At 42.8% G+C, this 26,587-nt stretch overlaps 2 protein-coding genes across 5 annotated transcripts in view; one reads left to right on the top strand and one right to left on the bottom strand.

Annotated features, from left to right (window-relative positions):
• Positions 1–21,647, bottom strand: part of TATDN1 (TatD DNase domain containing 1) — a 27,966-nt gene extending 6,319 nt beyond the window's left edge. For 2 of the 3 annotated variants that reach the window (XM_048841627.2, XM_048841626.2), the window contains exons 1-10: positions 21,522–21,647; positions 20,747–20,812; positions 16,193–16,242; positions 12,528–12,591; positions 10,197–10,340; positions 10,066–10,108; positions 3,844–3,929; positions 3,697–3,737; positions 2,444–2,520; positions 1,449–1,519 (exon numbers count right to left, since the gene is read on the bottom strand). In XM_048841627.2, the coding sequence (XP_048697584.1) occupies positions 1,449–1,519; positions 2,444–2,520; positions 3,697–3,737; positions 3,844–3,929; positions 10,066–10,108; positions 10,197–10,340; positions 12,528–12,591; positions 16,193–16,242; positions 20,747–20,812; positions 21,522–21,543 (664 nt within the window). In that variant the 5' untranslated portion in view covers positions 21,544–21,647. Of the gene's footprint in view, positions 1–1,448; positions 1,520–2,443; positions 2,521–3,696; positions 3,738–3,843; positions 3,930–10,065; positions 10,109–10,196; positions 10,341–12,527; positions 12,592–16,192; positions 16,243–20,746; positions 20,813–21,237; positions 21,494–21,521 lie in introns of those variants that run through there. The other variant, XM_075124946.1, reaches the window with a different exon arrangement.
• NDUFB9 (NADH:ubiquinone oxidoreductase subunit B9) lies at positions 21,542–26,587 on the top strand. 2 transcript variants are annotated; one of them, XM_048841634.2, is made up of 5 exons: positions 21,640–21,768; positions 23,909–24,051; positions 24,147–24,339; positions 25,020–25,133; positions 26,336–26,587. In XM_048841634.2, exons 2-5 carry the CDS (start codon positions 23,990–23,992, stop codon positions 26,465–26,467), a joined length of 501 nt encoding a protein of 166 aa, XP_048697591.1. In that variant the 5' UTR covers positions 21,640–21,768; positions 23,909–23,989; the 3' UTR covers positions 26,468–26,587. The 2 variants fall into 2 exon arrangements, with proteins under 2 accessions (XP_048697590.2, XP_048697591.1); XM_048841633.2 differs by lacking the exon at positions 23,909–24,051 and having other exon boundaries at positions 21,542–21,768.

The raw sequence follows: 26,587 nt of genomic DNA, 5'->3' as shown, positions 1-26,587 counted from the left end.
TAATCGACCTCCAAGCACTCTCCCGTCAACTCCTGTACTCCACCGCCGTGAGAGGCGCAGGCGGACTTGACCGGGGGTGGGGGTGGGGGGTGGGGGGGGGGACAGCTACATTATTCATGCAGCTGAAGTTGTGTAACTTAGATCGATCCCCCCCACAGTGTAGACCAGGCCTTAGTGTCTCCCCTTTTATTCATTCATGCCCTCAGTCTCTGTCAAGGTGATCTATGTTCTTTTCTACCAGAAGAGGGCTGAATATAACTACTTCTGGAGCCTGTGAACTCTGCTCATTGAGTCTGCCAGAGAGTTTTTTAGGGTATGTCTACACCGCAATGTAAACCCAGGGTTAATAGAACTCCACTTAGCAGACACTGGGTTTGTTATAACCTAGGGCAGGAGTCGGCAACCTTTGAGAAGTGGTGTGCCAAGTCTTCATTTATTTACTGTAACTTAAGGTTTTGCGTGCCAGGGGCTGGAACCCCAGAACGGCAGCGGGCTGAGTGGGGCTGGTGGCTGGGACCCTGGCTGGCAGGGGCCGGCGGACCGAACCCCAGACCAGCAGTGGGGATGGCAGATGGAACCCCGACCGGCAGCGGACTGTGCCACTCAGCCCGCTGCTGGTCTGGGGGTTCCATCTGCCAGCCCCTGCCAGCCGGGGTCCCAGCCACTGGCCCCGCTCAGCCTGCTGCTGGCCCTGGGTTCCATCCATCTAGGCTGGCAGCAGGTTGAGCAGGGCCGGCAGCCAGGACCCCAGCTGGCAGCAGAGTGCCACCAAAAATTAGCATGCGTGCCGCAGGCTGCCGACCCCCACCTAGGGCTTGAGCATCTACACTCATTTGTAACCCCATGTTAGGAATTGTTGAACCCTGCATCCCAACCTGGGGCTCCAGCATCTACGCTGCATTATGTGGGGCTGAATCCAACCACCCATATCCCAGGCTTCTTAACACCCTCCCAAAATGTGGCTGCTCTCACCCTTTGATTGTGGTGCAGTGTGGAAAAACTTGACTGTGCCTGTCTAGAGGACAAAAAGTTGGCCTGTGGGATTGTGGAATACTTTTCGCAGTCTTCCGGACCAGAAGCCCAGTGGGGCTACGTCTATGCTGCAGAGCAATAGGCTTGAACTGTGGGTCCTGGCTTGACTCAGGCTCAGGCCCTCCACCTCCTTGGGGTCCTGGGTCTGAGTTGTGGGTTAGCGAGATTTGTGTCTAGAAGGAAGAGGGGGCTAGGCTTGAGCCTGAATTCCAACCCTGAGCTTACACTGCAGTGTAGATATACCCATAGAGAACAAGGTAATCCTTTCGCCATTCCTAACCCCTGTTACTGTAATGGTGAGTTTGTGTCTGAAGACTGCCCTTTATATTCACTGCCATACAAGCATAACTGCACTTCTAATAAAGTTTTCAAAACATAAAAAAAATGCAATATGGTCCATCAGAACAGCAACTTACCAGTTTCTATCATTAATCTTTCACTAGGAATTGACTTCAGTGTTTCTAAGTTGGCTTCTGTTTTCAGTGAGCTAGAAATCATAAGAATAGGGAGTGAATTTGGATGCAAGTTGATGTTTTGTTAGAGGATTGTGGTTTTTTGTTCAAACCATACTTAAGCCATGTGTGACTGGAATCATCTTCTCAGAGCCTTATAAAGCTCATAACTTTTAGAAACTAAGTAGAATGTTCTCTGGCTGGTATTTAATTACCTTGCTTACAAAAATGGTTTCTTAGCAAAAGTGGTTTCTTAAAGAGTTAATTTCTAAATAATGTGTAAGTATTATTTGCCTCAACTTATATTAAAAAAAGCTCCCAGCTGTGCGTCCAAGCCACGGCTAAAAATGACAACCCTGGGAGGTGGCTCGCTGTCCCAGTCCTAATTCCAGTTCCACAAATCAGCTTCTACAGCCACACTGGCCTGGTAAAGCACATGGAAGCTTCTGCTGGGTTTCTGTGTTCACCTGGCTTGATATCTGGATAATTTAAAGGCTCCTGCCAAAAGGTGTAGCAGTCTGAGCTCACGTAAATCAAACAGTTAGGTCTCAGGATAATTAATAGTGTGATTTCAGCCCAGTCCATTGGTAGATCAGGCTGGTCACATTAATTCTTGGTTACTTTTGGACTAGACAATGTAGTTTTTTTTTTTTTTAATTACTCTGTCCTAAAATACAGCTGCCTCTACACTCCACCTCATTTATTTACAAACTAGAATTGGCATGGAGCATCTCAGAAAGGGCCCAAGACTAGATTATCTCAGTGTGTAAAGAGGAATGCATTTGACCTGTGAATTGAGAACTTTTTGCAGTTAACAGATTAATAAGTACAAATCTAAATCTGTCTACAAATGATCACTTAGTCTAATGGGCTTTGAAGTCTTAACCTCATTTTAAAAAGTAATTACATTTCAAGTTATGAAACTATTTTAAAAATATCATTTGTTGAAAAGAACTTACCAACCATTTATTCCTATATAGAGATCCAAATCTATTATAGCAGCTGCTTCTTCCTTTGTGCCATCAAATGAATGTACCTAGAAAAGAGGTTTATATACTTTATCATGTAAGAAAACCTGTAACCCAAAATTAATATTTGTGTAAATATTTATAGTTCTTAATTGTAAAGTAAAAACCAGAGGTAATATGCAAGATATATTTATATAGAATTCAGTGAATTATAGAGTAAGTAAGGCTCATCTGATAGCACTTTTGCTTTTGGGCAAGAGGCTCACAGGCTGAATTCTGCACCCAAATATTGACAAAAGAGTGCAGCCCCTTGACAAGTAGCGTTGGTTGTAAATGCGTTTCGGAAGGATGGCCTGCTCTTCTCTCTCAGCCAGGGATGATGATTATATCTTAAAGTAACCTACAAGAATTTTTTAAAAAAATTGTCCTTTGTTTTCAGTTACTATTTTTAACATTAAAATATAAAACCTTAATTTCTGCAGATATATACTGGTTGAAAGTTACATATGGACATGGTTTTGACAAAGTGTTTTGATATAAAAAGTGAACGTTTGTGGTTACCGTTTCTGCTGGAGCATGCAACAGACAAGAAATTAAAAATGCAGTGGTACAAAGTTAGTTGCACCAGAAAAAGTGCAGTTTGTCAATCACAGAAAAGGCATCCTAGACATTAGTGGTAGTAGGACCAACGATGGAGAGGACTTCATCGCTAAAACAGACTGGTTTGGAGTGATGTAAGCATGACCCTTATGTTAAAGTATGACTTTTTTTTTTTATATATACTCTTGGTGATCTGGTATCCTACCAATCAATATCTAAACTGAACCCTGCCCATATCCATGTACAAAACCCACCATTTTATATTGGGTTTCAATTTCTAGACAGGATTAGTACTCCTTAAAACTAACTGCAGCTGTAGACACTTCAGAATTGGGAAGGAGCCAGTTTAAGCAAAAAGTGCTTAAAGCTGCACTTCTGGCAAGCCAATAAAAACTGTTGATGTCAGCTGCAAAGTCTCTCTCCCCTTGACCAATCCTCATACCTTGCAAGAAACTGTTGGAAAAGCAACAGTGAGAAGGATAAAAGTAGTGAAAGGGATTGTAAAGCTACTATGGATTTGTAGTGGTTTAAATGGTTTAACCGGAAATCTACTGAGATTATATTACACTCAAAAGGATAGTACTCAAAACAATTAAATGAGTGTTAGATTGAATATAATTTATTATAAGATTGGTCATACTTACCACTCCTCCCACATATCTATCTCTATTCCTTCTCATTATTTCTGCCAATTAAAAGAAAGAACAATGTAAGCAAAACTAACTATTTGCTAAAGGGCAAAAGCAAACTATTACAAACTTTTGTCACATTCAGTCCTGAGCAAAACCTACCTAAGAATTCAGTGTGTGCATTTCTACAATGGAGAAACATTGGCAATTTTGTTTTCTCTGACAGGTCAAATTGCTTTTCAAAGTATCTGTAAGAAAAAAAAATATGTTTTTAGATAGAAACTGGGTACAAGATTGAATAAAAATGGTGTAAAGGAGGCCATGAGACAGAATGGTCTTTTTAAAAAAAAAAAAAGAGGTTCTCAAACTGTGGTCTGCGGACAACCAGTGGTCTGCGAGCTCCATTCAGATGGTCCATGGATAGTTCCCTCTCAGGCGCGCGCTTGGGCGGTCACACATGAGAGAATGAAGGGCCACCCACCTAATTAGTTGAGCCATTCAGACATAGCCTCCACTAATTACGAGCCTGGACCCTGGAGAAGACCCACATGTAAGGTGAGGTGGTGGCTGGGGGGGAATAGGAGGTAGGTGGGAGAGGACAGTGAGGCGAGAAGAGGGGGTAGGCAGAATTTAGGACATGCAGGGCTGCGGCGGTCAGAGAAAGAGGCGACTTTCCCCAGCTCCAGTGCTGCAGCTGTCGGGGAGAGATGGCAGCTCTGTGGCTGCTGTGGTGGGGGAGAGACTCCCTTTCTTCCCAGCCCCAGCCTGGAAGCTGTTGTGGCGGGGAGAGAGGGTACATCCATCGCATTGGAAAGGTAAGACTACTGATAGTAAAATATGAATTGTGCGCTTTTATTTGTAGAACAAAAAAATGTTAAGTTTTTTTTAAAAGAATGTTTTTATCCAAAGCGCTTTTCAATAGTTAGCTAATCATACAAACAACATTTGGAAAGATCATTAAGTGGTCCACTGAGACCCCCAGCAAGTGGTCTGCAAAAAAAAAGTTTGAGAACCACTGGTGTATATATAGTAAAGAAACAATGAATTTGCACTACTGTGGCTCTTTTAGATAATGTGGATGGCTAATTTGGCTCCTGAACCACTGAAATCTGAAAAAAGAAAAGGAGTACTTGTAGCACCTTAGAGACTAACCAATTTATTTGAGCATGAGCTTTCGTGAGCTACAGCTCACTTCATCAGATGTATACCGTGGAAACTGCAGCAGACTTTATATACACACAGAGATCATGAAACAATACCTCCTCCGTTTCATGATCTCTGTGTGTATATAAAGTCTGCTGCAGTTTCCACGGTATACATCTGATGAAGTGAGCTGTAGCTCACGAAAGCTCATGCTCAAATAAATTGGTTAGTCTCTAAGGTGCTACAAGTACTCCTTTTCTTTTTGCGAATACAGACTAACACGGCTGTTACTCTGAAAACTGAAATCTGAGTATCACCGCATTAACGGTTCCACTGAATGGGAGTTTTTGCCTGTGAAATGACTAAAGGATAGATCTTTAAAGGGAAGTCTTCCCTGGACACACTACTATATTAAGTGATAAATTTTGGAAGTCAGTTAATAAGAGGCCAGGAATGGCAACATTGGGGGAATGCAAAGCGGTTTACACTGAATCAGAAGTGTGACCCTCCCCTTTTTTTAAAAAAAAAGATAACTGAATTATCTCCAGGAAGCTTTAAAAATTGAGGAACTTTAGGTTTAAATTTAGCACAATTGCAGCATGTTTCCCAAAAAAAATTAGGAAACAGGTGGGGGTTAATGTCATCTGGATATCAACAGCACAAAGAACAATCAAATTGAGTATCTGTGGGTTGGAGAAAATAGGGGAGCATTCTCCTGGCCTTTATATCCTCAAACAGCTATAATTAGGTAGCAGGCTGCCAGTTATTTTACTTGTATGGTAGGCTACCAAGAAAGACTTTAAATTTTGGTGTGTCATTTCTCAATGGAAGATTGAGGTACCAACATTAGGATCACTACTATTATTTCTGCCCCATTTCTCCTTCTATCTTAACCCTCTTCAGGTCTTCTGCTATCTATCTCCTCTCCTCCTTCCTTTTTTCTGCATTTGGTTTGCCTATTCTCTCATCTTTCTCCCTCTCCCTGCTTTTTCTACCCCCTGCTATTCTCTTCTTTGCTGGATGAAGGGCCAGTAGTAGTCATGCAGGAGCTCTATAAAGACATATGGAAGGGTGGGTGGAGAGAAACCAACTAGGGTGCCAGTTTTCCCAACACACTTTCCAAAGCAAACCAATTAATTTTTCAACACCATGTCAATTTCCATTTGTAGCTAGTTCTGTCTCTAGATTGCTACATTGGTCATTTCTGGTTGGTTTTGGCTGCCAAGCCGTCACCAGACTGGCAAATTAGAACCGATCAGGAAACATGATAGGGACAGGAATAAATAGCAGACTCACTGTGGAGGATAACATTAATTAGACAAGGCAAGAGGACATTGCTGCCTGCCCAACAAAATGATTCTTACTGCATTTGCCAAGTTTCTTTATATTTTGTTGCTTAAACTAATAAGCACAGTATTCCTATCCTCACACATAAAAAATCCTTTAAAGGGAAGACCCAGTCCACATGCAGGTGTGTATGATGCACAACACCAGAGTGGACTGGACATATAGTAATAAATACTTAATATGATAACCATACATACAGAACAGGGAGAAAGAAAAGCATGACAAATGCAAAAAAAAAAAAAAAAAAAAAAGAGTGAGTGGTAGCACCAGAGAACTAGCATCAATCAAGGGACAGTCACACAAAGCCTACTCTTCCTAAGGGAGAGGGGAGAAAAAAAACCAACAGCTATTTATTAAAAAATAAATAAAATAAAAAGCCAGCTGTTAAATCATTTCAATTATTTAACCACAAAATCTATAAATAGCTAGCAACCAAATACTATTTAACCAAAGAATCCAAATTAATATAAATACAGTATCCAGACAACACACTAAAGGAATTCCATCAACTTGAAAGTTATTCATGTTACATTTAATACATGTCCCTGAATCTCCTGGCCAATTTTTATGATTTCTACACTGCAACAGGTGAGAAAGAGGAAGAAGGAAAACTTGAAAGAAACTGCTCCTGGGGCAGCTCTACCAAAGGACTTTCATCATGAATGGCTGTGCAAGACAGGAGACAGATATTCTCTAGTCTTCATAAAAAATTGTCCCCAAGGAAACAAAGTTTCACTACAACAGAAAATAATGTTTAAGCATGAAATGGAACTTAGAAGTTATACTCAGGTATAATCTACTGGGAAACGGTGTTACCCAGTAAGAGGAAAAAAAGTAACATCTGGCTGACTGCTAGCAATCTTAATAAGTAGTATAACAGTTTGACTCCATTTAAGCTGAAAACTGGCAAATTGGCTACACTCATTCCATCCTTTTTTTTTTTTTCTTTCAGTGTCCTTATGGGCTTTTTTAAAAATTATTAATTTAAAACTTTCCCTTATCTTGGTTTGAAACTCCAAATGCCTAACACTATGGCATGCAATTTTAGAACTCTCTTAACAGTAATTTTCCCAGACATATGTAGGACAGCTACCAGCAAAATGCAAAAATATCTAGGAAAAACAATAACATTAAATTTACAAACCTAAAAGTGGCATGTGTCTTTCCCCATTTTACATTTCTTTGTTGCCTGCTCTCATTCCCCTCCCTTCCACCCCCCATCTATCTTTTCTCTATGGTGATTTCCAGCAAGGATGCCAAGTGGAGCCAACAGGAATTGAACTGACAAAACCAATTTATTTCAGACAATCCATTGAACAATCAGATGGTAGAGACTTTCTGCCTCTGCAGCTCAACAGATGATCTACCTGTTCTATTTTTCCTCTTCTACCCTCCCACGCCAATTTAAGTATGGTTGATTAGAAGTTTTCCTCTAGCCCACTAAAACTATAAGTCAAGCACTTGCATCACTGACCATGCTGATTCAGATAGCTGTCTGTTAGCTTGTGTAGTGGGAAGGAACAATTAGACTCTAAAGATTTATTTCAGTAGGCTCAGGCTCTGTTTAGGAAACAGAAGAATCTTCAAAGTGACATCATCTACTCCTGCTCACTATTCCAGTGTTTCATTTCACAGCAATGGTTGAACAAGTCTTCACCAAGCTGTGCTTTATTGAATTCAGCACATTTTGGTTGCTACTGGAAACTAATAACAAGAACAAGAAAAAAATATGCTGGCCACTTGGCTGATCCTCTTACTACAAGAGGCTAGTGCAGTAGCATGTAATGCTGTAGCTTTTAACCTATTTACAAGCCACTATACCTTCTGTAGCGAAAGCTACAGCTTCATACTGCAGGTGCAAAGTGTAAAAAGTCCTAAGTAACCTCTCCAATTCTGTGAATGACATTAGTTCTCTCCCTACTCAGACAGCAATGTGCAAGCATCATCCACAAGTCCAAAGGTTATTTTGTTGAAATTTATCATCTGCTGTCAAAGATGTATTTCTCAACTGCTTCCCTAGACAGCCCTACTCATTTCTGCAGGGTTTCCTCCCCAACACCACAACCCAATTCTGGGTGCAGTGCCAGCATCAGAACAACTCAGTCCCTTCCCTGCTCCTTAATGCGTGCTTTGCCCTCTGACAAACTAGCCTGCTCCTCACCAGCTTTCCTAGATTGCCCTGCTCCTAAGGCCTACCTTGCCAATATCTTGCCCCCTTATCCACTGCAGGCTTTGTCCTCTGTGACAGTTCCACTCCCTTCTACAAGCCTCCCTTCTATGCCACTCCCTATTGTAGGCTTCCCTCTGGACTGGAGCGCCAGACAGTTCTTGAATAGCAAAGTCAGTGAATGCCTTTCCTATCCAGAAACTCTCAAATTCTGATTGATTTTACAGCAAAGGAAGTATTGATTCAATGTCAGGTATAAGAGTAGTTTTGCAATATTAAAAGTGGAATAGAATCATAGGACTGGAAGGGACCTCAAGAGGTCATCTAGTCCAGTCCCTTTCACTCTTGGCAGGATTAAGTATTATCTAGACCATCCCTGACAGGTGTTTGTCTAACCTGCTCTTAAAAATCTCCAATGACAGAGGTCCCACAAACTCCCTAGGCAATTTATTCTGGTGCTTAACTATCCTGACAGGAAGTTTTTCCTAATGTCCAACCTAAACCGCCCTCGCTGCAATTTAAGCCCATTGCTTCTTGTCCCATCCTCAGAGGTTAACAAGAACAATTTACTTCCCTCCTCCTTCTAACAACCTTTTATGTATTTGAAAACTGTTATATCCCCTCTCAGTCTTCTCTTCTCCAGACTAAACAAAACCAGGTTTTTTTCAATCTTCCCTAATAGGTCATGATTTCTAGACCTTTAATCATTTTTGTTGCTCTTCTCTGGACTGTCTCCCTCTTATCCACATCTTTCCTGAAATGTGGTGCCCTGAACTGGACACAACACTCCATGAAGGAGCTTAGCATTGCAACGCTGAGCATCACAGCGCCTTTTAGGTACCTAGAAAAATCAAAGGAACAACACCGCAATCCACAAAAGCCAGCACATTAAGTGGGTGCCAATCCCCTTGCTCCAATCACTCCTTCATTATTTATCCACAGCAGAACAGCTTCAACAGGAGAGACTGAGGGAGCTCCACATCATAATATCCCATAGCTCCATGGTTAGAGCACCCTCCTGAGAGGTGGGAGACCCCTGTTCAAATCCTTTCTACAACTCTGGCAGAGAGGGAGAAATTGAATCCTGATCTCCCACATCCCAGGTGAGTGCTCTAAACACAGGGATAAAAGTTGTAAGGTGGGCACCACAACCTCCTCTGGACAGATGCGGAATGGAACCCAACTTGTTCGGTGTGCTCAAAGTTTGCCTACCACATCAGACCTTACATGCAACTTAGGCGGCCAATGCCTATCTTCCCCCAGTTCATAGATTGCTCTGGGGCTTTGGTGAGAGATAGGTGTCTGGAAGCCTAGAGGGAGGCATCAGTGCACATGTCCCAGGGTCTACAACTTAGGCATCTATGGAACTTTTACAGCAGAAAGTTAGGTGCTGAGTGAGTTTAGGCATCCAGAGTATTAGGCAGCAGCCAAGGAGTTTCATGGATTGCAGTGAGGTTGTGCACTGGGATTACGTGTTTAACTCTCTGGAATTTAACCACCTAAATTGCTTTGTGAATTACACCCTAAGTACCTGATTTTTTTTTTTAAATATAGGTCTCTTTCCTATAAAATCATTATTGCTGGTCAAAAAATAATAGCTTATCAGACTTCAAGTTAGAATAAGTATGTAGCCAACAAAATGCCAGTTGCTATAATACAACATTTTTCATTTTGTAAATCACTGTAAAGATTTATACATCAATCTCTATAGTTATCAAATCTCTTACTTGAGTTGGGTGTCTTTAGGGCAAAATTCTAATCTATCAAAATCTACAAAAGAAAAAAAAACAATTAATTCCTTGTCTTTTTTAAGAATTCAACGAAGAGGATAATCTTCAGCTATCCCAACAATACTTACCCAGGCCACATTCCCCAATTGCTCTGATCTTCCCCTTATTTTTTTCAACGAGATTTTGCAATTCACCTAAATATTGGTCAGGGTCACTCTGCTCAAATTCTCCACAGCGGGTGGGATGGCAGCCAACCGTACTGTAAAACATGTCTAGTGCATAACAGTATTAGAATTTTATTTCCAGGAATACAGCAAGTTTATATCAAATTAACAGCAACTCATACTGAATTTATTTTTTCCTTGGGGCAAACCCTGAGCAGAAGTGGGGCTGGTTCAAGCAAACCAGGTGACCTTCAGCTCTGAGGCACATGATTTAACATGTTACTTTCTTCCTCCCACCTGTTCCAATCTCCTATGCAATCCTTGTTGGGGTGGGAGAGATTCAGTCCAGCTAGGTAAGGGGATAACTTGTCCAGAAGCTTTGATACCGGAAGCCTAGAGGGAGGCATCAGTGCACATGTCCCAGAGTCTACAACTTAGGCACCTATGGAACTTTTATAGCAGAAAATTATGCGCCGAGTGAGTTTAGGTATTCAGAATTTGTGGGTATGTTTGTGAAGGAAGTTAATACCACAACTCAACAAAACAATTAAGCACATGAATAATCCCAGCCTTATTCAACAGAGCATTTAAGCATATACTGAAATTTAAGCACAGGCTTAACTGCTTTGCTGAATAGGTACGGGATCATTCACACGCTTAAATGATCTGCTAAATAGGGATCTAGGTGAACAGTGGATGGAGGTTGCTTTCAAACAGAAAGAGAAGGGGGAACCTGCAAACACTGCAATAAAAAGAAAAATATCCCCATTCCACATGGTAATCATATTAGTACAATCACCACAAAATAGCACAAACTCCACACCGTGTGGCACTGCAAGCCTGAGCAGTAAATACTATATGAGCATTTCAGTTGGCTCCAGAAGGGCAGGGGCCAGAGAAGTATTATTACATCCTTCTCACACCAGTGTTGCGACTCTCTTCCATCCCCTTCTGTCATTGGCTGTTGCTTCCATCTGCTCTATGGTGTTCAGACCAATTGTTCTGCCCTCCCTACTAAGGGTTCTTGTTAAGATTTTTCTTGGGCACCCTTGTTTCCTCACACCAGTTGGTTTCCACTTGATAGGTTCGTGTGAAAGTCTGGGTGTTAGCATCCAGAGTACATGCCCCAAATACGTCAAGCACTTCCTTCTGATTCTGGTAGAGACAAGCTGCTGGTTTGTGATTTCTTAGATCTCTTCACTGGTGATGAAACCTTTCCATCCAAGGCCCAGGATCTTCAAAGGCACTTATTTTCAAAGGCACCTGGTTTTCTGTTTAATCGTTTGGTAGATCTCCAGCTCTCAGAGCTGTATATTAACACTGAGATTATGTTTGAGTTGACAATTCTAAGTTTTGTTTTTGCACTCTATATCTCTGATTTCCATAGGTTGTTGAGTTTAGTGAATGCTGTGGATGCCTTTCCTATCCTTGATGTCATTTCTTTCCTGAGGTCTCCATTGGCTAGTCTGGTGCTACCCAGGTAAATGAACTATTCTACTTTCATGATGTTTTTACCTTCTAATAGGATGCCTCAGCTTAACATCCAGGTTTCAAGGATGTTTGTGTTGGCGTAACTGATTTTGAGCCCTACTTGGCTTCCTGTTTTTGCCAAGATGTCGGTCTTTGTTTGTAGCTTTTGGGGGTGTCATTCAATAGCACGATATCACCAGAGTCTAGGTCTTCTAGGCACTTGGTAACTACCCATGCTACGCCAGTGTGTGTGTTGGTAACATGCTGCTTCATTATCAGATACACAATGCAGCCCTGTTTCATACCACTGTGCACACTGAACCATGCTGTTGTCTGGTAGTTCACTCTTACAGTACACTTTGCATTGCTGTATACAGCATTGATGATATTGATAACTTTAGCTGGAATTCCATAAGACTGAAGAATATTCTGCAATGTATGCCTTTGCAGGCTGTCAAATGCCTTTTGAAAATCCCTGAAATAGATAATAAGGGGAGCTGGCTATTCTGTACGTTCTTCTAGGATAGAAAAGTACTCCTCCTCCAAAAACACTCTTGATTTGTTTTATCTAGAAATACAGAAACAGAAGATAGGAAGGACTGATATCCACCAATACCCCATGCCCTCTGTAATAACAAGAAATAAATTATGTAGAATATATCCATCTAACCTGGATATATTTTTTCTTTTCTTGGATCTGAATAATGTGGATTCTGCCAATAGCTCCAGGAATAAGTAATTTTAAATGTTAATTACCATGGGGAAGGGTGGAAATCTACAGCTACAGGGATTAAATATATATCATGTCTTTTAAAGTAAGGATACCATTTGTCTGTGCCAGCTGCAATGCATCTTTACTATCTTGTAGATTTCCACCTGTAATCATAAACTGAAATGAAGAAAAATATTGTTAGTAAATGTGTGTTCAACTTTGAATTAACAGCAAACAACCAGGAAATGCTTTAAAAGGCACTCTGATACCAGAGTGATAGAAATCAGAGAAGAACCTAGACAGAGGAAAGCCTAGTAGCTATTTGTATTATGAATATAGTAGTATTCTGTTAAACCACTCAAGTGTCTCAAGATTCATTAAGACTTTCAGCAGACATATTAGTGAATGTATTATAGGCCAAATCATGGCTTTTGATCAGTAGTACATAAATTAGCCTCCCACCATAATGTCGGTCACAGTCCATTCAATTACTGCAATACCACTATTAATAACAGTATTGACCTTTTTCATTTTCATCTTCAAGGCACTTTTCTGGGTACTTTTCTGTGAGGATTAATTCATTTGTAAAGTATAATCCCCATTTTACAGTTGGGGAAATCAAAGTAGAAGGAGGATGTGATTTTTAAAAAGCCATCCAGGGAATCAATATTAGAGCCCGAGGATTAAAAATTCAGGAGTTTCGGGCCCTCAGTGTCATGCTCCAACCATAGCATCAGAGCTTGTTACATTAACATTGTAGTTTTAAGTGTCCTCTTAACCTTTCATATGTTGGATGTACATCCAGCGTTTTATTGCCTCTGCAATAAAACCATGTCTCATTCTCCCAAGGGAGAACAAAGGCAATTTAAATGTACGATTGTTCAGCTCTATTAGTTTTTCTTCAAACCAGGTAATGCTTTTGCTATAGAACATTTTCTATTGTTTGTTTTTGGAAACACAGGACTGGATTTTAAGTTACTTGTGCAAAATGAACAGTTGATAGCTGTGACAGCATGTGCAAATAGGTTAATATATGTGCAAATGCCAAGATTTGGCCATATGACTACATAATTACGTCATCGGGATACGCAATCACATCAATTGCACATACAAGTTAAAGGTGTGCAATTACTAGTTCTGAGGGAATTGTGCACCAAATATTTAAAAATCTGCACACAATATTTTAAAATTCTGCATATTTTATTTGTCAAAACAACACAATATAATCACACATTTTTCAATTATTTTGGTAAATTTATTTCAAAATACCGGTCAGCAAGTAAGTCTGTAACAATACAGACTACAAAAAAGATTCAGAAAATGTTTTCTGACAAATAGATTGCATAGTAGGCATATTAGTACATCAATATGGCTCCACAGCGAGCAAGGAGGACAGAGTCTTGCACACCCGCACGCCCAGCCCTGTCCTCCTGACCCAGGTGTGGGGCAGGCAGGCTCAGCCTGGCAGGATCCAAGTATGGAGGGGCTTAGTGAGGGGGGATCCAGGTCACAGTGTTCTGTGTGGGGCAATCTGGGTGCAGGTGGCTTGGTGACGGGTCTGGGTACAAGGGGGATCTGGATGCACAGGGGCTTGTTGGGGGATTCTGGGTGTAGGGATGGAGGTTTAGATACAGAGGGGTTGGCCAGACCAGGGTCAGCGTCTCATACAGTGAACACTTCCCCTGCAGCCAGGGAGCGATGAGGGCAGGAAGCGGGTGGGGGAGGGGTGAGGTGGAGCTTCCTGCAGCCAGGGAAGGTTCCAGGGGTGGGTCTGATCCGACTGTGGCCTTGGGAGTGGCCACTGGATGGGAAGAGGAAGTCCCATTCCCCAGCTCAGCCAAGATTAGCAGCTAGAGTCTGGTGCCCGGTAGGAGCCACCAGCTGGGGCATCCCCAGCCCTGTCCCTCCCCAGCTACTTCAATAGCAAGTGAGAGGGACAGAGAGAGCCCAGCCCTGTCCCACAAGGTGGCGATTTACATCCCCCCGCGCTGCTCCTGACACCCAAACCAGATGCGCCCCTCCAACCCTGACTGCTCCCCAGAAGGGATGCATGAATCAGTTTTTCTGTGGGGTAAAATCTGTGGGGGACACTAATTCTGCACTTGCGTAGAATTCCTCCAGGAGTATATAATTACACATGTACTGTACGTGCCTAACATTTTTCAGAATCAGGGCTAACGATGCTCATGATAGCTAAACAATTTCTCACGTACTCTGGATGTAACTGGGGTTTATTATCTACTTGCTATATGTCAATAATTCCCATGAATGTTACTGGTCACTGTGCTCTGAGGAGAAACAGAAACATCTTACTGTGAAAGATGCAAGCTTCTCTAGAACTAATCAGGAGAGCCACAAAACAGCAACATAATGATTGTGACATAATGATGTGCTCTTGGGCAAATTACTTAATCTATGTTTATCAGTTTCTCTGTGTGCAAAATAGGAATATTACTAATTAATTAAATCACAGGAGTGTTGTGAGGATTGAATAATGTTTGTACAGCACTTACATAAGTGCTAAGTATTACTGATTCTACATGAGTTACTTTGAACTTTTCCCTTGCTCTCCAAATTTTAACTCCTTTCAGATTATGTTTTATTTATTAAACCTCCTGTGGAAGAGGTGGGGGTTCTTTCTTTTTAAAACAAACTAAGATCTATGCTTTATTAACATAGTAAAATACCATTATAATATCACAAAACTGCTGATTTGAGCAAATTCATATTTTTTGTTTGGAAAACCAAAATATCTTTAATTTTACAGAGGTCCAATAAAAAGGAGTTGGACTGAATACTTGTTTCTTGAATATTCACTGGCCACTGTAGTTGGGAAGGAGCTTTTGGCCAAGAATTTTTGTCATAGAGTTCCAAGTTTGCACATAATGATGTAAATCTAAATAAAGGTAAGAACTCTATTAACTGTACGTCTACCGTTAGTACATCAACTAACAGAGAGTCAGCTAAGGGCCTAATCCTGCAAACATCTATGGACATACTTAACTTTACACAGGTGAAAAGCACAAAGATGATTGAATTAAAGCCGGCTTCTAATTCTCCCTGGTGGTGCTCAACCCCCAGCTCAGCCCCAGACCCTGCCCCCATCACTTCCCGCCCCACCCCTGTCCCTCCTCTTCCCACCCTTTCCTCCAAGCGGGTCTTGTCCCCACTCATCCCACTCCCTCCCAGTGCCTCCTGCACGCTGCTGAACAGCTGTTCTGAGGCGTGCAGGAGGCACTGGGAGGCAGGGGGAGGAGTTGATCAGTGGGGCCTGTGGCCCTGGACATGACTCGCGGACCCCAGTTTAAGAAGTACTGAACTCAAATGTTTACAGAATCAAGGCCACATGAATATTTGGTGTAGGCTGACAGAGGTAATCACAAAGTGAGAGAGTTACATAGATAATGGAAGTCAATACTGGCCTCCTTCAACACAAAAAACACCCAGAAAACTTCCCCCTCCCTTATGTTAGAACTTGCCATGGCCAGTTTTACATACAGAAGTTTTTTGCAAAAAGGATGCCCTTTCATGTATTTTTGTGACCAGCTAATCACTGTGCACAGGAAGACGTAATATCGGGTACAAAGAATTCGGATTTTGCAGAGAACTCTGCAATACTAAAGAAAGTTTCTGGTATTTTTATAGTTGCTAATTTCAGCAGAAAATTGTTTTTGTTATAACTTCAGTATTCCTAAAAACTCTGGCTGTTAAAATCCATTTTTAAAAATGTACAACATCATAACAAAACCATATATGCATGATTTATAAGAGAAGTTACCTTTTTAACACCGGTTTTGACTGCTCTCTCTATTACATCCAAAAAGTCATCTGCAAAAGTAAAAATTTGGTAAATTAAGGTCCAGTTCTTAACACATACTTTAACTTGCACATTCCTTTGCTATAAAGTCATTTATGTACAGTTAGTAATATGCTTAACATGATCTGAATAATCTTTGGACACATACAATTAGTTAATCTTTAGGAAGGCAAATAGGAGGATGATGCAAATGACTAAGAACCGGATCTAAAACCCATTTAAGTTAATGGGATGTTTTCCATAGACTTCAATGGGATTTGGATGAGGCCCTAGTTACATAAATGCCTCTCTTGTCTTGAGCTCTATGTCTGACAACTGTGTTTGCTGAAAGTAGTAGGTATAGTGGGTCACTGTGCCCCAGCACACCAACAGCCTGATAGCTCACTCCGCCTGCATAGACCCCCATCTGCTGAGTTGTCTCTACGGGTAGAGACTGTGTCGCTTAACGAGTCTGTAAGTAGCTGTAGGCCAACTAACCTCACCGATTTTCTGTTCCTGCCTCAAGAGCTGAGCTGTCTGCATGGTCAGTCAATACTTGTTCTCCAATATTGAAATTAAATCCAAATGAAAGACTGCAGTTAAATGAAATACTGCTTATTTAAGGAACAGAAAAGAATGAAAATGAATTACAAGTTCTTTGGGAAGTGGGGAAATTGTCTAATTTCCTTTTAGCTTCTCTAAATAACTCTTCTTTCGAGTTGGTTGGAAAAAGGGTCAGTATATTTCATGAAAATTTTCAAAAGAAACTACAGGTTATTTAAAAAAAACAAAAGAAGTTTTGTTTCCGGGTTGAGGGGGTGGGGGAACCACTCTTTCTTTTTTTTTTTAAACTTTCCCCCACTGTTTTCCATTAGAAAGGGAGACGAGAGAATAAAAAAAAGTGAAAGAAAGTGGAATTTTCGCCACCAAACAAAAAACGGAAAAAATTTAGTCAAAAAGCCATTTATAAAAAAAAGATCTGGTTCTACTCTGTATCTTTTATTACAATGTTATTTTATAACTTTGTATATTTCTTACAGCCATACTGCTCAGCTACTTTATCCTTCCACCTCATAAAACAGCAATAGACTGAGGGAAATGATCTTCAGGAATCTAAACAAAATAATACTTACTTGTATTTTGAATATGCTCCTATCATTTGCCCATGTACCATAAAAACAAATTACAAGCTTTACTAAATAGACCAATGAAAGATTAAAAACTCTGCCATAAATGCAACTCCTGCGGACATGACAAAGTTGATTCCTGTGAATCTGTAGCATACAGAAATGCACTCTAAAAACCTGTGTGTATTTCATATGCACTGCTGTTTAACTTTGATGTATTATGCTTAATACGGTATGAATAGTCTTTGGACCTAAATAATTGGCTAGCTAGAACAAAGTGAAGCCAGCTGTCTTGTCTTCAGCAGAACAGGTGGACTGGATTAGAGTTTAAGTTCCCACAAACTAAAAAAAAAGTAGATAGTAGGAAAACATTGGAATTAAAATATACAGCATAATATGCTGCACTGTGCCTTCCTTTTAGAAGGACAAAGGAAAACGTCTCTGCTACAAAGGAAGTGACCATCTGAAAGATTTATTGTGTGTGAGTATAAGAAAAAACATCCAAATTGTACCATATAATACAATTTACTTTATCTGGTTTCTTTAATTATGCCTGGGGGAATTCTGTGCCACTGTGCATGCATAGAATTAATGTTCCCCGCAGATTTATTTGCTTCACTGCAGAAAAATGACTCTCTGACAGGGAAGCAACAGGAAGCTGCAAGAGCAGTCACACACCACTCCCTAGCTGCGCAGGTACATTGTTTCAAGCACATGGTGGAGAGGTAAATCACTGCAGAGCTGGGGAAACCCCAGCCAGTAGCTCCTACCCTGAGCTGGGATCAGCTGTTAGCCCAGGCTAGGCTGGGCTGGAGGCAGGAGACGACAGGCCTTCCTCTTCCTCTGTAAGGAGTGGCTGGGGCTGTGTCAGACCCACCCCCAGAAACCTCCCCCAGCTACATGAAACTCGGCATCCTCCCCTGCTTCCATCACTCCTCAGCTGCCAGGGAGGGGGTCACTGTATAGGGAGCTGCTCCCCCATCTACCCAATCCCCATGCATCTGGACTCCCATACCCAGACACCCCCACCAAGCCTCACCCCAGACATCCAGAACCCCCCTAGCCTTCCGTACCCAAACCCCACCACATTGAACCTCAACCCCTGCATCTGGAGCCCCCCTGCACCCAGACCTCCTGCCTCAGGACCCCCATCCCTGCACCCAGACCACCCCCCCCCCCACTGAGCTCCTTGCACCTAAACCCCCACGGCACCAAGCCCCACTCCCCCAGCACCCAGACTCCCTTGCTGAGCCCCCCATACCCATATCCCTCTGCTGAGCCCCAACCACCTTCACCTGGAAGCCCCTGCACCTGGAACTCCTCCCAACAAGCCTCTGTGCATCCAGATTCCTCCCACACCTAGAACACCCCCCCCACTGAGCTGCCTGCAACCAGACTGTTCCACACAGAATCCTCTCACCCCACACCTGGATCCCTCCACACTAAGCCCCTCCACACTTGGATCCTGCCTAGTTGAACCTGCCTGCTCCACACCTGGCACAGAGGGGCAGGCCCAGGCCTTGTGCTGTGTCAGGGCTGGATGCAACCTCATCACTGAATCCATGCCCTGACGATTAGGGGTGGGGAGCCTGTGGAGTGATTTCCTACCTTCGTACACAGCCAGTGGCCTGTGCTCCCCACTGCCATGCTGGAGCCTCTGCATTTATTTATTGACAAATAAAACTTGCAGAATTTTAAAATCTTGTGCACATAATTTTTAGGAGCAGAATTTGTAACCTTTTGGCACAGAATGCCCTCAGGAGTATTTAATACAAGGATTAAGTTAGGCACATGACTGAAAATAACTTGCATTTTCCTATGCCACCAGAAGCAGGTGTTCCTCACACTCTCTTAAAATTCCTCTGAGGACTAATCAGAGAGGAGCATCATACCAATAAAAAGGAAGAAAAACCCAGAACAAAGAAAAATAGAAGAAAATTTGCTCCATGTTAGGATTGAAATTATAATTATCTGGAATTCATGTCAGTACATTGTATAAAACCTCACACCTAAAATTTCTGAATCCCCCTGTTTTTTGAAAGAGGAGAGTGGAAAAGAAAAGGAATGTGTAGGAGAGAATTCCCCAACAAATATGAAATTAATGCCCTGTAGTACAATGTATCACAAAATAATTCACATGGAAGCTAAAGAGAAAAAGAAGCTTGAAGATTTATAGAAAGAAATCTTGACTGTTATTACTAATAAATATTTACTGAGAGACAGTGTGTACAACTCTGTACATACACAATAGAAGTAATGGACCTTGTCACATAAAACTTACAATATAAACCAGACAGACACTACAGTCTAAACACATAGGACAGGACCCTCAGCTAGGGCACAACAGAGTAGCTCCACTGATTACAATGGAGTTACACCAAAGTATACCAGCTGATGATCTGACCCACAAAATACAAAGGCTGGAAGTCTAAACTCAGATCTGTCTGCATAACCTTGTAAAACCACCGCGGAAAGACTTTACCAAAATGTTCAGCTACTTAGATTTGAATCTGTATGGAAGTTATATTACAAAATATACATGTTCTAATTAGAAGGTATAAACATGTATTTTTAAAGCACCAACCTCACTTTGGACACTATAGAAATAAGTAACAACTAGGTGAAAGCCTATTGCTGTTGTATGGGTGTAAGTAAGTGTAAAAAAGTAGAAAATGTCTGAGAACTTGAATATTGGACATTAATATACCACAAATTCCAGCGATGATTGAACCTGGTGATATACTAAACAAGAAGAAGAGGAGTACTAGTGGCACCTTAGAGACTAACCAATTTATTATTATTGGTTAGTCTTTAAGGTGCCACTAGTACTCCTTTTCTTTTTGCGCATACAGACTAACAGGGCTGCTACTCTGAAAACTAAACAAGAAGAGCTCTCAACCATGCTTGTAGCAGTTTCCATCATTTCACACTAAGCTTAGAATCATAGGGTTAGACGGCACCGCAAGGGTCTAGTAGTCTAACCCCATGCCAATAACCCTGTTACTTCCCTCTGAAGCACCTGGCATTGGCCACTGTCAGAAGACAGGATACTGGGTGAGATGGACCATTGGTCTGATCCAGTATGGCTGTTCTTATGCCAAGATGCAGGATTTATTGTGTCTAAGCCATCTATGACAGATGGGAATCCAGCTTCCTTTTGAAAGCCTCCAGTGAAGGAGATTCCACAACCTCCCGAGACAGGCTGTTCCATTGTCTTACTGTTTTTACAGTTAGGAAATTTTTCCTGAGATTTAATCTAAACTTCAGAATGACACTCCCGGAATCTCATAATACAGATAATAATGCTTAGATACTATAAGCAACTGATGAGAAAAAAAGATGAATATTTCATATTTACTGTTCAGGTAAGAAATAGGATTTCCTTGAATCTGTCAAAAGTTACGTTTACCTTGATGTTTCCGTGTACCTCTGTAAATGCCTCTGAACATAGGATCTGTCAAGTTAATACCGATATCTGCAGTGAGAAAAACAATGCAGGCTGAATTAGCTGTTATAGTCTTTCTATTTCCCCATGTAGCTCAACAGAGTCGGTATTGAAAGTAAGCCATGGAGAAACAGATATATCTTTGTGAACATGATGGTTCTGAGGGGCACCAGATACCACAGAGATAGAGAGCTAGTTTAAAGCTTAAGCATGGGTTTTCTTCAACCATCCTGAAGTTTCACTTCTTAGGCTTGAGAGAATGACAAATTGTGGCCTGTTTGGGAATAAGCATCAGGCTCGTGCTACCTTATAAACATTTTAAAAACCCGACTCCACCTACAGCAAAGCAAAGCAAAGCCCTAAATGATAAGCCTCCTAGGGAACGGTGTGTATTGGCACATCTCCAGCCGTGCTCCCTCGTGCCAGCCCAGGGAAAGAGGCAGCATCTCTCGCACCTGCTGGGTAAGGGGCAGGCCAGGCAGCTTCTCCAAGCCCGCCAGCCTCCCCTCCCGAGTCCCTGCCCCCGGGACAACCCGCAGGGCAGAAAGACGAGGCGGCGGGGGAAACATCGCTTATGGGACCAGCTTCTGCCCGTGAACGAGACAAGCTCTTGGGCGCACGCAGAAGGCCAGCCCCGGGCCCCGGGCGCCGGCGGACCCGCACACTGGAGCCCTCTGCCCGGGATCCGCACTCCCCGCGGCCCCGGACCTCGCGCCGCCGCCGCGCCCATCCCCCTCACCGATGAATTTAAAGCGGCTCATGGCGGCCGCAGCTCCGCCTCCTCCCTGTCCCGGGCCGGCGGAAGGAAGGGAGCAAGCGCCCGGCCTGAGCGTCGCGGGCTCCTCCCCCTTCCCGGCGGCCCACGCGCCCCCTTGGCGAGGGCGAGGGCCGAAGGCCGAGATGGCGGCGTACCTAACGCACCAGCAGAAGGTGCTGCGGCTCTACAAGCGGGCGATGCGCCAGCTCGAGTCCTGGTGCATCCAGCGGTGAGCGCGGGGCGCGGGTGGGTCTTGGGGCCCCTACGAGCCGCCCTCGGCCCTGCTGGGGGGAGACTCCCGCAGCGCCGCGCACGGTCCCCGCGCCGGAGCGGCCTCTTAGCGCCGGGGAGGGGCGCCCCCTGAGCCGTCTCCGTGGGGGGCTGGGCGCCAGGCAGGCCTTGAGCTGGTGCCTCAGGCTGCTGCCTTTCCCATCCGCCGCCGCCCGCCCCCGGGGCGCTCATCCCTCCGCAGCGCGAGCTCCTGGCCGCGCAGGCCTCTGGGCCTGAGCGCTGACACCTCGGGCCCCTTTCCCCTCCCCGGGGGCCGGTGTGGGGCGGGCGGGCCGGAGGTGAGCTGGGGGCTGGGGCCGCTGAGCGGGGAGGTCGCTGTCTGCGCCCACGGGTGACGTTTCTGACGCCAGTAACGGTCAGTAGTAAACGGGTGGAAGGCGGGTGGGTGTGAGGTGGGATCGGGCTGGGGCTGGGCGGGAAAGGAAAGGGCATTGAAACGAGACGGGTCAGTACAGGCTTCAGCCCATCTCCACTCGCTGGAAGATCTCTGGCATTGGCCATGTGCTAAAGCCTCTTTTATTCAGTCTTACTTGACTTTGAACTTTTCCGTGGCTTTAAAATTTTCAGTTTAAACAGTAGTCTGCTGTATTAATACCCAGCTCTAAACTAGCCCTTTCCATCCAGAGTCTTGGAAAAGGTTTCTGAAGGCTGTCTATATCCTTATCCCCACTTAACAGATGGGGAAACCTGAGGCACAGACTCGACAGGATTTACCCCAGGTCACCCAGCAGATTAGTGACAGAGCCAGGAATAGAATCCAGGTCTCCTGAATTCCACTCCAGTGCTGTGTCCACTACATCATGGAATATTAGGTGTGGTGGATTCTCCATCACTTGTGGCCTTCAAATCAGGACTCCCTATTCTTTTCAAAGATACACTATTGCTCAAACAAGTTACAGGCTTGATGCAGAAATTACTGGGTGAGGCTATATGGCAGCAGTGGGCAACCTGCGGTCCATCCGGGTAATCCACTGGTGGGCCACGAGGCTGTGTTTACATTTACTGTCCTCAGGCACGGCCTCCCACAGCTCCCAGCGGACGCAGTTCGCCGTTCCTGGCCAATAGAAGCTGCAGGAAGCGGCGCAGGCTGTAGCAACATGCTGGCCACCGCTTCCCGCAGCTCCCATTAGCTGGGAACAGTGAACTGCATCCACTGGGAGCTGCGAGTGGTCATGCCTGTGGACGGTCAATGTAAACGCTGTCTCATGGTGTACCAGCGGATTACCCTGATGGGCTGCAGGATGCCCATCACTGCTCTATGGTCTGTGTTCTGCAGAAGATCAGATTAGATTAACATAATGGTCCTTTCTGGCCTTAATCTGTTTCTATTACAGTAGTGTCCAGTGGCCTCAGTCAGGATCATCAGGGCCCTACTGTGCTGGTTGATGTACAAATACTTAGATGTTCTCTGCCCAAAAGGGTTTACAACTTTTTTAGGGTAGGTTGCTTATTACTAACAAACTTTTTGCATTCCAATAAGCCAAAAGGCTCCTATCAAAATCATGGCTCAATTGTGCCATCTGCATTACAAACATGGATAAAGAGAGAGCCCCTGCCCAGAGTCTAAAAAAAATACAGGAGCAGACAAAGGATTAGGGATGGGGATATAACATAAAAATAACTGAAATGGCCACAGTTTTGTTACTTGCATAACAGGCAGCATGGGAGAGTGCAGAAAATTTAAGGGAGAAGCTTATCCGTGGGCAGTGTCTCAAGTGCTAGAGCAGGGCAAATTGTGAAGGCCTTAAAGATAAAGACACAAACTATTGTTTGATACAAGAATGAAGAAGGAGCCAGTGCAGGGATTAGATTAGTGCAATGATGTGATAAGTGGTGAGCCAGGAAAACTATCATAGCATCAGCATTTCAAATAAACTTGAGTTCAATTTGCAATCAAGCTCAGGGAGGCTGCAGTAGTCAAGGTGCAAGATTATGGGAGTTGTGGTGATGCGGTCAGAGAGGACATAGAGAATTGTGGAGATGTTATGAAGGAATTGGCTAGACAGCACCTGGATGGGTCAAACTGCAGAAAGGGCTTAACTTGTTTATAACTAGATAAAGGGTTTGACTCATTTCAGACTAGACCATAAACAAGGAGAACCTACTCTAGACATCCAATGACTAGATGACGCAAGGAAGCTCTTCCATCCCTGAGTTCCATGAAGAATGGTGATAATGATGTGAATTCTCAAATGGTCAAGGGCAAGTCTTTTAGTTTGTGGTGAGGAAACTTCTAATATTCCCATACTAGAAAACAATGCAGAAAACAACCCTGATATTTATACCACTAGAAATATTGCACATTTGTATCTATAGGGACAATTATCGATTCTTTGCCTGTGTGCTGAGAGAACGGTTTGAACAACACAAAAATGAGAAGGATATGATGAAAGCAACAAAACTGCTGAGAGCTGCTGAGGAAGAACTTTGGGCAAACCAGCATCCTCAACCTTACATCTTCCCTGATTCTCCAGGAGGTACATCTTATGAGAGATATGAATGTTACAAGGTAGGTAGGCTCTAAAGTAGTATCAGTGGAACGTTTGGCCTATGTTGTTCTCTCCTGTCTTAATGAGTTGTCTCTTGTTCTGTTGGGAGTGGAAGATGGGAATTTCAAGCACTGTTTATAATGTCTTGCTCTTTTGCTGGTCTGAAATAAACTGAACGTTGGACCACTGTGTTATAATTATGTTTTGCCTTCATCACTTCATCTGGTTTGCATCACAGATGCTGGTAACTAAACCCCAAATTTAGGAGGACATGAGTGTTTTTTTTTTTTAAATTACACCTCTTCTGTAACTGTTAACTCATAGTATAAGCAATTGGCATTCTTTCAAGGGGAAAGATGAAAATAATTGGCCTAGTGGACAGAACACTGGACTGGGACTCAGGACGCCAGGGTTCTATTTCCAGCTCTGCCACCTAAGGGTGCTTGCTAAGGGTGACCTTAAGCAAGCCACTTCACCTTGCTGTGGCTCCATTTCCCTTTCTGTGAAATGGAGTTTAAAAATACTGACATCCTTTGTAAAGCACTTTGAGATCTACATCTGAAAAGTACTATTTAAGAGGTAGTATTATGTAATGCTTTGCTTTATGGGCCACTTGCCAATGTCCTATTAATGTGATTGCCTAAGCTGTGTTGCTGAATATTCTGTAGTTTCTTATATCTAGTGCTTGGATTTTTGACAGGCTCCTGAGTGGTGCTTGGATTTCTGGCATCCTTCTGAGAAGGCAATGTATCCTGATTACTTCTCCAAAAGAGAGCAGTGGAAGAGGCTGCAGTTAGAAAGCTGGGAAAAAGAGGTCAGTACTATTTTACTGTGGAGCGAAGCTCAGTTAGTTTGACTCTGTGCTTTCAAAGAAGCAAACAATGTATTCCAGACTCCAACTGGGTGACAAACACTTTAAAAGTGATTACTTGATTTAGGCATGATACTTAAATTTCCCTACAGAATTCTTAATTAGACTACTCCCAGTAAAGTTGTTAGTTCTGTAATACTGACAGCTTTCCATATGCAGATATCTTAATGACACACAACTTCATAAGGACTCCAAAGGATCATTTCAGAGTTAAAGCTGCAATTATATCCTTGTCTCATCCTCTAGTGTACCGGGTGCAACACTTAGCCACAAAAGTTGTAAGTGTCACACTGGGACAAATAGGACAGTAACTCTATTATATAATTTTTATTATTATTGTACTATACCTTTTGTGGGTAGAAGCTCTGAAGAAATAGGTACATGCTTTTGCAAAGCTCATTTTGTCAACATGCTTTTAAAGAATTCAGAACCACCTTGGGCCATTTTTCATTTAGTTTTCAGGAGAAAAAAAGTTGCTAATTATGTTGAAATCTTGAACTTTTTCCAAACATTAATGTTTAGGCAAATGGAGTGGATTTGTGACTATGCCATTACATAGAGGTGGTGAAGCTGACCTTAACACTAGGTGTCACATTCTTAACTTCAAAAACAATCAGCTCAAAATAACAGAAATGGGAGCTGAGGCTCTTGGCTCCATATAGAATGTTTCATGTTTTAAAAAGGTTTTATCCTGCAAGGACATTAGAGCAAGTCCATTAAAGGCAATGGAAAGACACTTACTGAGTCCAGTGGTGCTGGTTTGGGTCGCTAATATTTATTGAAGTATCTGATAGGCTTCCAAAGCAGAGGGAGGATACTTATTACCTGTAACAAATAATGGAATAAGCTTCTGTTTAAAATATTGCTTTGTCATTAATAAGTTTTAACTTAAATTATTGTAGGGGCAGAAGATCTGTGACTGAAATTGCAAATGAGCACTAGATAGTGCAGTCAACCTAAATGAGGGAATTTTATTTGTATTGACTCTATCCTGTTCATGAAGTCAGTTCTTCATTTGGTTATAGTTGTGACAGAAGGAAGTGTTCTGGGCCTATATTTGAGAGCAAAGCAAAATACCAAATGAAACAAACCAGGATTCAAGACTTAGGTATACTGGGTGAAATTTGTTTTCTTGTATGTTTTAGGTTAAGCAGCTAGAAGATGAAACTCCACCTGGTGGTCCTTTGAATGAAGCCTTGCCCCCAGCTCGCAAAGAAGGGCATCTGCCACCTCTGTGGTGGCATCATGTAACCAGACCCCGAGAACAGCCAATGTAAAAGAATCCGTGCATGAACAAGAGAATTACACTCAAGTGGTTTGTTCTCTACGACCAGTAGGAATTCCATGTAACATGCACTACTGTACTTAATGCACAATAAAACTAAAACAAACATGAA

Source organism: Caretta caretta, chromosome 2 (assembly GCF_965140235.1).
Source record: "Caretta caretta isolate rCarCar2 chromosome 2, rCarCar1.hap1, whole genome shotgun sequence".
Classification (NCBI taxonomy): Eukaryota; Metazoa; Chordata; order Testudines; family Cheloniidae; genus Caretta; species Caretta caretta.
This window is presented reverse-complemented; position numbering and strand designations above follow the sequence as displayed.

What these genes read in the sequence shown, in the direction of transcription:
- NDUFB9 (XM_048841633.2), top strand. Translation starts at nt 21,542, where the DNA reads ATGGCGGCCGCAGCTCCGCCTCCTCCCTGTCCCGGGCCGGCGGAAGGA. An exon ending in GAGTCCTGGTGCATCCAGCG is followed by an intron (nt 21,769 to 24,146) that starts GTGAGCGCGGGG and finishes TTGTATCTATAG; the next exon opens with GGACAATTATCGATTCTTTG. An exon ending in TAGAAAGCTGGGAAAAAGAG is followed by an intron (nt 25,134 to 26,335) that starts GTCAGTACTATT and finishes TGTATGTTTTAG; the next exon opens with GTTAAGCAGCTAGAAGATGA.